Source organism: Miscanthus floridulus, chromosome 6 (genome assembly GCF_019320115.1).
Source record: "Miscanthus floridulus cultivar M001 chromosome 6, ASM1932011v1, whole genome shotgun sequence".
Lineage (NCBI taxonomy): Eukaryota > Viridiplantae > Streptophyta > Magnoliopsida > Poales > Poaceae > Miscanthus > Miscanthus floridulus.
The window spans coordinates 51,679,536-51,695,678 of NC_089585.1; the positions used below are offsets into that span (position 1 = coordinate 51,679,536).

Genomic DNA, 16,143 nt, shown 5'->3' on the forward strand with positions numbered 1-16,143 from the left:
TTCATGCATATCATTTAGGTACGATGATGGTTAATGGATCGATCAATGGACTATGAAGTTGAACCTAGAAGATGATGTAATTGTGGTCAAATCGAAAGATGGACGATGTTGATCATGTTCTGAAGATGGAAGAATACTAACATAGTATAATGATAGGTTTACCCTAGGCAAGCCTCGGTGCATAACTCCCTATTTTTATAGCACTTATCATTATGTTGTTCGTGCATTAAGTTATAGGAGTTGATTGAAACCCACCTACATAAATATTCTATCCTAAGAGTTCTACTAGTATGGCAGGAATCGTGTAGTATGCCATGCTATAGGACCTATGGTAGAAGTCGAGTGATGGGTTGTCACTCATGAGAGATAGGTCCTTATACTACTACTGTCACATGGTTTTGGATTCAGAGATGGATAATAAATTGGAGACCAGATGGGACTAGGGGATTTTGGATGTGGACCTAGTTGGGCAATAGAGCAGGGCTCTGGTTGCATTAGTCCCAGCCTATATCGATCAAGGACCGTACCGTTGGCTAGACCGCTGGTTAAGTTTGAAGGTACCGAACACATAATAGGGGCCTTGAGTTACAGTTGGCCATGAAGCTAAGTACTTTTCCTACAACTCAGGGTCCCTAAAAAGTTTATTGGAGTGTTACACTGACCATTCGAGGAGTCGTTAGGAGACGGGGAATGTCCATGGTAAAACTTATGAGGGGGAAACCTATCGCCGCTCGATGGGGCGGGCCTCATAGGGTGGGTTCCCCTGGGATGGTCAGGGTCACTTTCAGACCTAGGGTCGTACGAGAGGAAATGTCACCTTATACTTGCTCCTTCAGGGAAGTATGGAACATGTGTTTGGGATTGCCCAGCTGGATGTACATCGATTGCAATTATCGTCCCTCCTCGGATATGGATACCACTTGTCATTGCACTATCATCGTAGTTAATACAACTGAAATATGGAGATGATGAGGCTTCTACTAGATGATGAAAAATATTTGATTGCTTACCATAAGCTTGAAAGTAGTTTAGGTGCTTCCCTAGAATGTTAAGTAATAAACTTGATGTGACTGCTAAAAATGTGAATACCAAGATGCACTATTAGTAATGCTTCTCTGCAATAACAACTAAACTGCTAGCCAAATAGCCCCCCTGCATATCCTTGAAAGTCGGGAGACTACTTTCACCTAGTCGGATAAGTCTTGCAGAGTACATTGTGTACTTAGGGTTTTATTCCCCCTGTTGCAGGTAGCAGGTGGATGCTGGAGCTGACCGTTGTGTGTGGATACCTCCTAGTGGGTTCAGCGAGGAAATCATTCCACTACAATCATAGTAGTTTTACTCTCACATCTCTACCTCTGTCTCAACGTTCAAAATTGTTAACTTCCGCTGTTTGTGTAAAATGATCTTTATTCCACTGCTTATATGAAATTTGTTTTAACTCCTGATTTTATGTAATCTTGTGATGTATGAAATGGTTAAGAATATTGTAAGCTTTATTCACTTGTTTATGATCCTGATGAAAACGTGGATTTTTTAGTCCTCCCATGGGGTGTACTCGACAGACTACCTTGTTTAACTTGATCCATTGTGTACTTAGTGTCAAATAGCAGACAAGTATACTTAGGATTAGGTTAAATTGGACGGTTCTGCCACAACTCTGTGCATGCATGTGATTGATTTTGGTTTCTATATCTACTCCATCCATTCCAAATTATAAGTCATTTTGACTTTTTTGGTACATCTATTTTGCTATGCATCTAAATATAATATTATGTCTAGATACGTACCAAAATAGATGAATAAAAAAAGTCAAAATGACTTATAATTTAGAATAGAGGGAGTACTTATTATTGATTATGATTTGTGAGCACCTATTTTTTTTAAACAAAGCGCTAGCATGTGCCCTCATATATGTTATGTGTTTCACCATTTATTTTTATACATGAAAAGTACACGTAATGTATTTCATCATTTATTTTTATACAGGAAAATATGTCATGGTGACAACATCATGACTATCACCTGTCTTCAAGCTCAAGCGTCATCTCCGTATACTGCGAGCGATGGAAGGGCGAATGGTAGGACAGGCTGCTAGGGCGCTCAGCGACGACGGCACGGACTACTGAGCGCCAACACAACGGCATATCCCAGCACATCCAAGGAGATCAACCATACATCTACTACAACTAAAAAGAACAAAAGTCAATTTTTTCGTGCGACTTTATTTGGGGTCGTCTTCGGTCCTGCCTCACCTGCAATCCCCCGCCTACTGATAGCTGGCCTAGAAAAGGAAACTGCCATCCCGTCGCTCCCCCGTGATTCGTCCGTGAGACCCTGCTCCTACGACCCATCTCCTCCAATCACTCTCTATCTCCTCCCTAGGATCATGCTCCAATCACGTAGGGCCGCCACCGCACACTGCCGCTACCCATCCCTGCACCCTACGGCCGCACACGCCGCCGCTCCCCATCACCGTACCCCGTGTCCCTGCCGCAACACCATCCCTATTGCTCCTCGCCCAGGTCCAAATCCCACGGCTTGCCTTGCCACGGATCCTGGTGGAACTAAGTGGCAACAGTGGAGAATGCACGTGGTGCGTGCTTGGTGGCCTCCATCTCGCCACACTTCTCGATGTCGCTCCATCCACCCCTGTTGCCGTGCCGGCGAGGGAGGCACGTCTGCTGCCGCGTGGAGGGGATCCACGACTCCTCCTCGACCCTTCTCCCACGGACGACATGAGCTACCAGGCGACGGAGCCGCCCCCTCAGGTCCTCACCTCCTAAGCCACCGTCGATGCAGCCGTGCTCGCTCTGTCCACCCCTATTGCCATGCCAGCGAGGGAGGCACGTCTGCTGTCGCACTGGATGCCGCGTCGTGAGCGGGGACAATGGCTCATCGCCGCCCCTGCTGCCGCGCGAAGGGGACGGAGCCACGCCGCCACGTCGGGTACCGCCGCGTGCCCTCCGTTTTCACCGTCGCTGCCCTCGTCGACCTGGGAGACGACGCTAGTGGAGGTTCCTATGCTGTTGACTTCCGACTGGAATTAGATCAGTGGCACCATGTCCATGGATCCACCCTCATCTCCGTCTCTCGGACACCAGGAGGCCGTGGTCGGTGCGGGGGATGACCGGATGAGGAGGACGACAAGGTGACGGTGTTCTCCGTGTCCGGGATGACCTATGCGGCGTGTGCGCGGTCGGTGGACAAGGCCGTGAAGCGGCTCCCGGCCATCCACACCGCCGCTGTCGACGTCCTCTAGGGCCACGCGCAGGAATGGTTTAAAGTTCCTTGTTTTTTTTGTTTCTAATTTAGTTCCAATCAACTACTTTGTAGCGCTACAGCACTTAAATACCTTTTTTCTTTGTACAGGAAATTCTTCCTGGCTCTCCATGGTTCACTCAAGATTGGGATTGCAGGGGTTTCTCACGAGCTACATCCAATCCACGGAATCAGATATTGGGCTCGCAGGGGTTTGTCGGGCTTACCTCTGTTTAAATGATTCAGCTGTGGATGGTTCAGGTATAGTCTGCAGTTCTAGATTCTTCAAAACTTTCTGCATCTTTCATCCAATTTAGTTAATTGACTTCATTGAATTAGTTTCTGCCATTTTCTAACGAGGTCGATCAAAGGAATATGATTCATGTGTACAAGCTGCTGCCACAAGGACCAAAAAAAGATCTTTGGTAGTATAAAGTGAGACTTTTTTGCCATTGTTTTCTTCATCTGCTCCATAATATTCGTTTTCACTTTGATGCAGGCAAAACATGTTTCAGTGAATATGTTGCTTTAAAGTTAAAGATGCACATGTATCTCAGTTACATTGCTCATCTTCATTAACTATTGGCAAGATCATTGGTACCATGTAACGTGAATTTTATCCATTCCTAAACAAAGTAAATTTATCAGAGTGCTAAGGCTTTTCCTTTCTTTTCATAGGTATCCTTATTGAGGGTTCGATTTGGACCTACGGCAAAATGTCATCAACAAGCTACGTCGCAACATGCCAAGCTGTTGTTCAGTTCATGTTATTATTGTTGGGGTTCTTCCGTGTATCCTAGATAATTCTGTTGGTGCTCCTCATGGTCTTGTGTTGACCAAAAAAAAGGATGCGTACTGATATCATCTAGCATGCCTTTTTAGCTTGTGCCAACCAAATACTGGCAGTAGCAGTAAAAATATAAGCAAGTGTCCATATGGCTAAGAAATGCAGTACCAAAAGTACTTATACGAGCTGTCTTAGATTGTGTTGACAATTATGAGAAGCTCTTCCTTTTTTTTATGATACTGAGGCTCTGTTTAGTTTCTAAAATTTTTTGCCTCCTACAGTAAAAGAGCATGTTTGGACACATGCATGGAGTACTAAATGTAGACGAAAAAAAACTAATTGCACAGTTCTCAGCGAAATCACGAGACGAATCTTTTAAGCCTAATTAGTCCATGAAAAGACTTAAGTGCTATAGTAACCCACATGTGCTAATGACCGATTAATTAGTATCATTAGATTCATCTCGCAGTTTCCTGATAGGTTCTGTAATTTGTTTTTTTATTAGTATCCAAAAACCCCTCCCGATATCCTTCCGACACATTCAATATGACACCCAAAAATTTTCGCCTTCCCAACTAAACACACCCTGACACTTTTTTTTTTGGTTTTCAGCTTATAGTTGGCAACAATCGTATCTGCGTGTTATAATCTTTTTCTTTATGTGCTCCTAGGCCTAGCTGGTTTACATTAGAAGCTAGGTCCTGTAAGCTATCTGGGAAATTGTAAGTAGCATTATGTGCAAAATGTGCGTGCCTGAACATCTGTCTCTGTTGATTTTGCAGGAATTATTAAGGACAGTCATGGAGTGTTTGCACCGGTTTGTAGAGACTGCATAGATAAATCAATGCATCTTGTGCCAGTGCTATGAAAACAACTTTGACAAAACACAATTAGCTAAGTATTTCAAATTTGATAGAATTAACTTTGGACTTAATGTGGCCCAGTAACGTTAGCACGGATAAATATACTAGGGAATTATTTAGCTGCAAGCCTTTTGGTAACTTCCTAGCTTCTACAGGATCTTAGGTCATTTTTAGTAAATTATTTTGGTAGTAAGGTTTCTTTTGATATATTTGATTATTTCTAGGCCATGTACCAGAGTGACAATCTTTGTTTTAATCCACATGTTAGAATATTTACTTGATTCCTGGACGCAATATCATATTTGCCTTACACCAATAAATTTTGCTTAAGCTAACTTACAAGCTGATTTAACTATTCCAGGAGGAATTGTTTTTATTAACTTACAAGCGTGGTTTTCTGAAACTGTCGCAAGCGTTGCCCGGAAGAATTTCCCCATGCTTTAATTTCACTGCCTGCACAAGTTTTCTTGACAGTGAAACTTTTTCAGCTCACAATTATTCTCCCAGTTACATTACCATCTTAGATGGCCAGCTAATTCCTGCTCTTGTCTTGCTTCAAGAGTACGTGTACAACAGGCTTCAGTTCATGTGACCTTGTTACTGCACTACAATGCATGCATGCCTCCATCCGTACCACCTGCAAGAAGTGCAGGTGATCACTTGCTGCTACGCATTTCTGAATTGTTTCACCGTGTGCCTGCAGCTCAGCTGGTACTTCACGTTTGTGCAGGGGCTCATGAAGCAGATGGTGAACCCGGCTCTCAGACATGCTCATGGGCTCCAATGTCAAGATGGCAACGGGCCCCGATCCCGATACCCAACGAGTATTTGATCCATTAGGGGAATGGGGATGTGATCATATTTTTACCCACGGGCATCTAAATGGACAAGAATCCATCCCCGACGAATATAGCGGGTACGGGAACATTCCCTGTTTACCCGTCCCCGTTACCCGTTGGGGAACCCGACTATTTGAGCTGTCATAGCGAGTATTAGGCCCAAAAAAGCTCAACATAGGTATTTTGGCCCAAATCTGAACAATCATATATATAGTTTGTGTGTTCTAGGAACCCTAGTTCAATTTTTCCTCACCATCTTCGCCAGCAGCACAAGCACGCCTGCCTTCACGAGCGCTCGTGTCCTTCGCTTCCTCAGTTCGGTCTCTCTGTCACCTTTGCTCGTCCTCCTCGTAACCTCGCTCCTTCTCCTCGGCATCTCCGAGACTCCGACACTTATACCTGGGTGAAGAAGAAACGTCTCCAATTGCAAAGCTGCGACCCCAAGTGTCCTTGTTTATCGGGTATGTAGTACCCGTCGGGTATCTGTTACCCGACCGATGCCCGACGGGTACGGGGATGGGCAAGAATCTATACCCGAGATAGTTAACAGGGAACGGGGACGGGATAAATTCTCCGTAGCGGGAAAGAGAACGTTCCGGTGATATCCGACGGGTACATCCCCGTTGCCATCCTTACTCCAATGGCCTCACCAAGGCCTCACTCACCTTCCTCAATTGCCCTGCACAAATCATGTTCAAGTCAACTAAGGTAAATTTGGCGCCCTTCTTTTTTCACTGTTCCCCATACGCTTGGAAAATATAATACTCTAAAAAATGTTGGAAGAACAATACCCAATGATTTCTTTTTCATCTGTACCTTCTATGCAGGGTCTTTTTGTTTTTGTTTTAGCAGAAATACAGTTCCTTTTGTGAGGAAAAAAGAAAAGGAAATATAGTTCTTGTGATATTACAATGAAGTCTGAAAGACTGAAACATTGAACACAGTTATCCCAAGCAGTACGAAAAGAATCAAATACGCCATGCTCTTTTATTATTATATATCCTTCAAGGAATCCCTCTTTGCAATTCTTTATAGAGAAATAATCTCAAGTTCTGAACACTGCATTCCTCATCCTGATGACCCAGGATCAGATCCACTCAAAAAGTGTTGCTACTTGGGAGCTACGTAGCTTGAGTTACTGAAAAAGGAGTTGGGATACATGAAGTTGATTTGAATACAAATATTTTGGTTTATATGCATTTTGACTTGCCTTGGTGCCTCCCCTTAGACTTCGATATAAATACTTTGTTGAGTCACAATCTGTGGTGTTACTTTTTATCTGCATTGCAATCTGATAATATGCCAAATATGAAATGATTTACTACCTCTGGAATTATATCTTGAGATAATACACTCCTTTTTCATCCTCGATGTGATGTTGGTTTTGGGTCCAACTCCTTGTCATCATTAGTCTGACCATTGTCAAAATTGTGGTAAATTTCCTTTTTGTTCATCTACTGCAGCCTAAAACCGACTCCTTTTCAACAGGCAAAGCTGGATACTGTCAAAATTACATATGAAAGCCTACAGGATAACTCGTATTGGGCTAAGATGCTTTACTGCTTTGTTGACCATGTAAGCACATGCCGGGTGATTTTAGCACATGCCGGCAGTGGAGGGAATCAGAACTATTTTATTACAAAATAGTGGTATGTGAATTATTGTAATATCCATCAATGTTCAAGACATGATCCTTTTGTATCGGTCACTGGTTGATGCTTACAATATTTACAGGTTGATCAATTTTCTTTTGATGTATTTTGGATAGTTTGGTTGAAAGAACAATATTTATTCTTCAAATTAGAGATAAAATTATCTTTTGCTCAATGTTATGCTATAACGGTATAATTGTAGAATCTTATATATTTTACTGTGACAAAAATATTTTGTTATACAATATATAGACGTGAATCTTAATGAATTTTAGCAATGCGATTGCAGTGCTGATTAGAACTTAGGCAGTTCACTTTTGTTGTTTTTAATTTGATGGAGTTTTAAACCTACCTATAGTACCTGCATATTGTTGTAGTTGCTTCTTTGCACATTATAGTTTTGAAAGTAAAGCCAGAACATATACTATGGATTTGATTCGCTGCCTGTGGTTCGCTAGCTGCTGGGATCTAGGTTGATGACTTTATGTTATCTCCATTTACTGTGTGCAAGAAACCATAGAAGAACATGTCCCTACCGGACAAAGTAATGATAGGGATGAGCCACCTGGTGAGGAGGCCAACTATGATATGGAGATGTTGTTAGCACTAGAGGGTTCCGCAGATGGTGATATAGGTACAACCAATATGGAGCACAAAGAGTGCGGTGACCGGGACAATCAGGCACACTATGAGGAGAAGCTCATGCTGGACAGGTAAAACAGGGATTTTTTTCAGCTCCTTGCATTTGGAGGTTACAGTCATAAAGAATTGTATCACACAGTATTATTATCTTATCGTTCGATCCGTGTATTTTTAGTGCAAAAGTCTTGCTATCCCGTAGCAACGCACGGGCACGCTACCTAGTCCACAAACAAATCATATGATTTCATCTGGTTTTTCAAAAGCCCCCAAAAATTAAGATGTACTTGCTCCCAAATTTCCTTCTACTTCCTTCAAGTTGTAAGCGACACCAAGACATACAAAATAAATGAATTGCAACCATGAATATTTTGAAGAAGCAATCTAAATATTGGTGTGAGATCATAGAGCGCATACAGATAACTCACAATAATATGCCCAAATTATCACTGCCCAAATTTGTTTAAATAGTCTACTAGAAGATGGTAAGTCACGTGTCGTATCAAGTAAAACATCAACACAGCCAAAATGATGACTTTTTTTTTTATCGACCGCATGATCCTACAGCCACCAGGTCTAGCTACAAAACAAGCTTTCAGTCTTAATAAACAATGACTAAGGGAAATGAGAAATGAACAAAGAAAAAAAAAAGGAAACATCTATACAAGCAAACCAAACAATAGAAGATGAATCTACCATTAATTGTGTATATGGTGGCCCTCCGCACAGCATTGCTTTCCTTCTGGTGCTGCTATGCCATCTTCTATAGATGTCGATCCAGTATGACCATATAACCAAGAGAATAATTGACAAATGTCCTTTTGAAAATTGTCGATAAGGATAATTGCTTCAAAGGCCAACACAGGAAGGAACACAATCTTCAGATCAACAGATGGATGATTTCTAACTGGGCAAACACAAAACAAAAGAACTGAGAAGATTACAGAACTAACAGAACAGAGAAACTTATCATGCGTCTTAGATTAAACAATTCTAGGAATCTCAATATATGCAAAGAAGCAGCTCGAACACTACGGTAAAATAAAATTGAGACAAAGCAGGGTGATACGGCAGTAACAGTGTGACTGAACTCGAACTCAAATAAAATTGCACACACACACACAGAACTAACCTCAGTAGGCTCTTCACCTTTGTTTTGATTCTTCCTCCTCTTCAACCTGTTTAGACAAAGAATATAGGTAGGTACAAAAAAGACGGAAATACAATAACTGTAGCAGAAGGAAACAGAATTACAATTAACCATATCACAATCCTACCTCAACTGTTCTTGATTTCTCCTGCATGTATATCTGCCTTTGGACTTTTAGTAGACACCACAATCTGTATGATGACATAGAATATGCAGTTACTAACAAGATGCAGAAACATTTTCAGCTTGCAAAACAACTGTAAGTATCTCCTGGAATAATAGGTGGATTTTGAAAAGTAATGCAGGTTCATTAGCTGAGCCACATCATAGAAGAGGCATCACAAAATGAATCTAAATGACAATTTTAATCACATCTGATAAATTAAAATGGTGATGGCCATGGATTAACAAACAACTTACGTGATAGTGATTGTCCCAGCCTCTAGGTCGGGTTTAATCCTTATCTCCAACACACCACCATCAGCCAACACAGAAGGATCGGTTACACTGAGGAATCTCAGCTTATCCAGTGCATCACTCGCGTTACTGGATGGCAACATAAATTGTGTCGAGTTCAGATGATCAGGAGGTGTAGAAATGCAGTTTGTGAATAGCAGCAATTCATCTTTCGTCATAAGAACAAGTCAATTCAATTGTACACACCCAGGAGATGACTGACCTTACAAGTTCACTGTCGAAATACTTCCTTGTGGTTGTACAAACTGTGTACAATTAAGTTCATTGGACTGGGTGAGCACCTGACCATCTAAAATAATTCTCTTTCACTTTTTCAGTAATTCCCAGTTTGTGCCCAACAACGGAAAAAAAGAAGTGAGAGTTAGCTGTGTTGAAGATAAGCTAAAAAACATATAACACATGATGCAAAATTACAACTAATAGCCAGTTTCCTGTGTCTATGCGTTGAGGGCTGTTCTGTCAAAACCAAAGCAAATAAGATTATCACAAACACTCGGATCCTAGGAAGTCAATTCATATGTTGTCTATGCGTGGAAACAGCATTACTTCCTCAAATCAGATGAGATAAGGAAGGCCGGGAACTCACCAAGTGGCTTGAGAGGATGACCTTGGCGTCCTTGCTGATGATCATGTTTGGAGTCCCATGTTTGCAATTTTCTCAATGGATGGTGCAGGAGACACAAAATTGCAGCTCCAATGTGGTGCCAAATCCACACGTGGCTACTGCAATTGCATCGAAGCAACACATCATTACGCTATCCAGATCCGAGACCGGATGGCGATTCGAATTCTAGACATCTATGGTTCATGATCTACCTGTATGATTGCCGTGGTGACGAACGATGCGATTGCAGCAAGCACTCTGCACGCGGCGGCAGAGGCAGCAGACCGAAGCAGCTATGGCTCCTCGCAGGTTACCCACGGTATCAGCCGGCCATGGCACGGTTCGCGGCTTCGCGCTCGTGCCCGTGGGATGGGACACCCGTCCGCCGCCCGCTCGTGCGCTCGCGCGTGGACGACGACAAGGGGAGCGATGCCGCGATCGCAAGGGGAGCGACGGGCACGGAGGAGACCGAGGCAACCACGGACAGCGATCGCAAGATCAACATGGGCGATCGCGGCAAGTTTCCTACTGGGCGAGGCAGCCAGGGTGCGGCGGCATTCTTTCCTAATGGGCGATCATCACGGTCCCACCTGGCAGCACGGAAAGTTTCGCGGGATGACAACGGGATCGCAAGGGGAGGCAGTCGGGCGACCCCAAACCAAAGTTGCACGAAAAAGTGTTCATGTTTCGTTCTTTTTAGTTGGGGGAGATTCACTCGTTGCCAACGAACGGAAGCCAAACCAGTGCCCTTTGTTTCATCTGCTCGAGCAAAACCACAGCGGTGTGGAGCGTGAAATCGGGAAGTGTAGTCATTTACCGAATGTCCTTCTTGGAATTGAATTCATTCTAATAATTACAATTTATGCATAGATTAATTAAACTAATATAGTTATATATGAAATATGTTTCTATACTTATTGCTAGGCATACAAGGGACGTACTTATATGTTGCATTTCTATTGTAGGGAAGTGAGTTGAAAAATGTGCTATAAGTTAGATAATAGAATTATAACATAGTGATCTATAGAATCAATTTTCATCTCACACCCTATGAATTTGAGATAGGCTTATTTATGAGCTTGGGAATGTTATGGAATGTTAAATTACAAGCTAAATAGCCCAATTCATCATGTAGATTTCAATTCCTCCAAAATGAAGGGATCCAAACAGTCACTTGTCCTCTTACATGGGTGGTACCATATATTATGAATATGAATTGCTTTTGTTATTAGTCTCTCCTCGTCCTAACTAAATTTTAGAGCTAGATCGTCCGCCACTGAAGAAAAGAGACGTGCAATCCTCGTCCTCAAATCCAGCACCAGCTGAATCAGAACCAGTGACAGGGGAGTCACATAGTCCAACAAGTCAATGTGTAGATCGCCAGATGAGCCTGCTGAGCTAGCGAAGAAAGGTGGCATGCCAGGTTCACAGGTTGAGCATGGACGATGAAGCTCGAGAAGCAGGTGGCGACGACCCCAACAAGCTAGAATGGGAGAGAAAAAAATTGCGTAGGGACCGTCCTTATGCAGATCCTGTGCAGATTGTGCTGCTGAGGTGTGGGCCTGCTTGCAAAATCATATGTCCCATGGACCACATGTCATGCGCATGTCCGCAATGTGTTCTTTGCGGATGGTCCGCACCTGATTTGTTTCTGAACGGGAAGGGGGTGCGTGCCCTGAGAGACTGTGACATCGAGAACTTGCCATCCTCCCTGAGCAGCCGAAGGCGGCAGCAGACGGTGGACGCCAAGACCGGGGTGGACGCGATGGTAGGGAAGAGCTAGCACGATACTAGATACACCAAGGGCGTGTTTGGTAACTATATGGGAAGGGGTATGTAAATTAGTGGTAGGAGCTGATGGACGGATTTAGGGTGTAAATTTGATTTTTAGTCACAAATTATTGTTTGGTTCATGAGGGGAAATAAGATGGAGAGTTGAAGAGAGAATTCATATCTACTGTTTGATGTGGAGGGTTTTTGAGTGAGAAATTATGGGACAAGTCATAATTAATGGATACGATGAGGATACTTTTTTTATTAGAAGCATAATTCATGAAAATTGTAGACCTTAATATATAGTAGCTAGTTATCAACACCAAATTAGATACGTTGATCCATGGAAAAGCCTATTGAGACGTGTAGACTCATCAAATTCTCATCACAACATTATATAGAGCACGCGCCAATTGTTTACTTATTCTTTTGTTTTGTCATCGAAGTGTTAGCTTCATGATTGTATCTTTTACGTCTCCCATGCTAGCTTTCAATGGTGGATCTTGTTGATACCCCCATCGTTCTAAATTTTAAGACATTTTGGCTTACATTTTAAGGACCATAGAAATGATGAGTGGATAAATTTTTTAATGCTTTGGCAAATCGGATGATTGAATTTGAAATGCTTCCATGTAGCGGTTGAGGGATCTAGTCGTTTTCAAGTAGGCAGAGTGGAATGCCAAAGTAAGAGAAAACAATGTCAGAATTTTAAGAAAAGACTATATGGGCACCCTCAATTTGGAAAAGTATGGGCTCAAATTTCATCCCATTTCTCCTATGCTCTAGTAGTGAAACAATTGCAACTTCTGTACACGTCATGCATTCATGGTCTGTGCTTTTAATTAGTAGCCTGGAAAAAGCGGCGGCGGCGGTGACTGGTACTTGGTTCCTCGTACTGGTGGGATGATAATCGGTGGCGGCGGCGGTGATGCTCTAGGTGGTGGCGGTGATGCCACCGGCGGTGGTGAATAGGGAAGCGGTGGCGGTGATGGCCACCCACATTGTTGGACCTTGGTACAGTCTACGGGTTGGCTCACGACTGGTGTACACTCATCTGCACCCCTCTGCATGTGCCTTGATTGTCCCATGCAGTTTGCATCGTCATGAAAGGACGATGCGTCCGCTGTGCTGCTGCACTCTGAGGCCTCGCGCGTGAAGAAGTTGTATGAGACCGAGAGGTTCGCCAACGCCGGCAGCTTGCAGACGTCGCTGGGCACATCCCCGGTAAACATGTTAAGCGACAGGTCCAGCTGCTCGACCTTGGACAACCCAGCCAGCGTCGGCGGGATCGAGCCTGTGAGGGCGTTGTCGCTCACGTCGAACACCGTGGCGTTGGTGAGGAGCCCCGTCTCGACAGGCAGGCAGCCAGTGAGGCTGTTGTTGATGAAGATGAACTGGTCCAGCGTAGCGGCGGCCTCGCCGATGCTTCGTGGGATGCAGCCGCCGAGCTGGTTGTTGGCGAGGACGATCACCGTCGCCTTTGCCTTGCCGATGGTCTCCGGGATGCCAGAAGTGAAGCGGTTGTTGTTGAGGAAGATGGCGTCGTAGGGCTTGAGGAAGAGCTCCGGCGGGATGGGGCCGTCGAAGTCGTTGAATCGGATGTCGAGGTAGCTGAGCTTGGGGACGCCGAGCACCGCGGCGGGGAAGGGCCCGACGAAGCGGTTGTTGCTGGCATCGAGCTCGTAGAGCTCCGTCATGTTCCTGATCTCCTCCGGGATGACCCCGCAGAAGCGGTTGGAGTTGAGGTGGAGCACGGCGAGGTCGGACATGAGGCCGATCTCCTTGGGCAGGTACCCCGCGACGTCGGCGGCGTTCATGTCGAGCGACGCGACGGCGCTCTCCGACTCGTTGTGCGGCGACGGGACGCAGGACACCCCGTTGTAGGCGCACACGTCGGGGCCGACCCAGTTGCCGGTGAAGTTGTTTGGGTCGGAGTAGAGAGCCTGCTTCAACGCGTGCAGCGCCTTGTGCGCCACCAGGAGGCGCGGGTTGTTGATCTTGATGTTGATGCCGATGTCGATGTGGACGTGGTCATTCGGGTGCTGCTCCTCGAAGGTGACCAGCTGAGGGTTCGCAATGGCGACCGCCTCGTCGGTGGTCGTCAGCGCCGACGACAAGGGGGATAATAGGAGAGTGGCGACGATGAGTGGCAGGAAACGAAGGGTGCCCATCGTCAGAAATGGATCATCAGCCTTGGCCAAAGCCAATGTCCGGTGGAGGAATTAATGAACAGGAGAGAGAAAATCCATAGCGAAATGTGTGGCAGTGGAGGTTTTTGTATGTGTATGAGGTTGTTTAGAGTAGTTTGGATGGTCAGGAGGATTAAGAGGAATGAAAGTCGGTTTTGTGTTGTTAATTGGGTTGCCGAAGAAGGTAAAACAGCTTTTTTCCACACGAGAAAAAACCCCGTTTACAAGCATGTTCAGAAAGATGACAGAAAGGGGGGAGAGAGAGAGAGAGAGAGAGCAGAAAACGAGCTACCAGTAAGGCCCCGTTTAGAAGCCAAAAATTTTTGGTTTTGAGTACTGTAGCCCGTTTGTTTGTATTTGGCAATTAGTGTATAATTATGGACTAATTATGTTCGAAAGTTTCGTCTCGCGATTTCTCACCCAACTGTGCAATTAGTTTTTTTTTTCGTCTACATTTAGTACTCCATGCATATGCCGTAAGATTCGATGTGACGAGTACTGCGCAAAATTTTTTAGAACTAAACAGGGCCTAAGAACTAGACTCTGCCCCAGAGACTTACTGTAGCACCTGACATGTAACCTAAACCAACATAGGTCTAAACTGTCCTTAGCAGCAGTTCAAAAGCAAGAAACAACAGACCAGAAACTTCTCCCAAAGATCGGTTACAAACAGCACAGCAAAAAGTGCCACCACCAGCCACAAGTACCGAGATCACGGCTAGGCAGTCTTCTTCTGGGTCATGTGGCTCCCCATCCGTCAGCTGAAGCCTGCTCGCCTGTCCTGCATTCTGAGACGCCAAGAGCCCCTTTGCCACTTGCAACATGAGATTAGCGCCTTCCACCGGTTGCTCCTTATCCATCTCTGTGTACAGACCTGCCCAATAATGCATCAGCGCGCAAGCATAACATATAATTTCTAGATGTTTTTTTTATAATCTTCTTCTCAAAGCAAGCTTTGTTTCTAGCAGATGGCTGCTATGCACCAAGGATGGTACTTCTTGCCAAAAGGGGACCAGGATTCGCACCATAACCAACATTGCTGCAAAATCTGAGGAATGATAGAAGCACCAAAACACTTTACAACAAATGACCAAATAACTTTTGCAACGGGGCATTGAAAGAACAAGTGTGAAATGGTTTCAACCTCATCACAGAAGGCAAAACTAGGATCCCCTAGCCAATTCCTTTTTCTGAGATTATCTTTTGTTAAGATAGCACCATTAGTCATAAGCCACAGAATTTTTTTGATTTTAGCAGGAATTTTGCCTTTCTAGATTTGGAACAGGCCAGTATCAGATTTTGCTAGACCAGTGTAGACAGATTTCACTGTGAATTTGTTGCTTTTCCCTAGTTTCCATCCAATTACATCAGGTTCATTAACTAGTTCAAAGTTCATCACATCATGCCAAATAATGTCCCAACTAATTCTTAACTCATCAAAAAGCCATCTCCTGAAAATGATAGGTTCACCACTTCTAGCCTAAGCAAGAAATTTCTTTGTTTTAACATAACTCAAACAAAACAGGCACCATCAAGTACAAATATTCCTTATATAGCCAAGAATCTAACCAAAATCTAGTATTTTTGCCATCTTTTATAGAAATGTCTCTACCCTGCAGATAAACATCTTTCACTTTGAGTAAATCATACCAATTTGGGGGGGGGGGGGGGGGGGGGGGGGGGGGGGGGGGGGTTGGCTCATTCAACTTATGGCGCACCTCATGAATGGTTTATTTTGTAGGTATTTATATCTAGTGATCTCCTGCCCTAGGCCATTTTCTTTTTCTAACTTCCACCACCACTTACATAACAGTCTGACATTGATTTTCCTTAATTTTTTTTATTCCTGGGCCACCCTTAATTTTTTTTATTCCTGGGCCACCCTTCTTTTTACTTTTACAGATTATCT

The 16,143-nt window shown here is 44.0% G+C and overlaps 1 protein-coding gene across 1 annotated transcript; it reads right to left on the reverse strand.

The window, feature by feature from the left end:
- Window positions 1-12,793: 12,793 nt before the first annotated feature.
- On the reverse strand, window positions 12,794-14,252 carry LOC136458262 (pollen-specific leucine-rich repeat extensin-like protein 1). The gene has a single exon (XM_066458233.1). It carries the CDS (start codon window positions 14,214-14,216, stop codon window positions 12,888-12,890), a length of 1,329 nt encoding a protein of 442 aa, XP_066314330.1. The 5' UTR covers window positions 14,217-14,252; the 3' UTR covers window positions 12,794-12,887.
- Window positions 14,253-16,143: the final 1,891 nt, after the last annotated feature.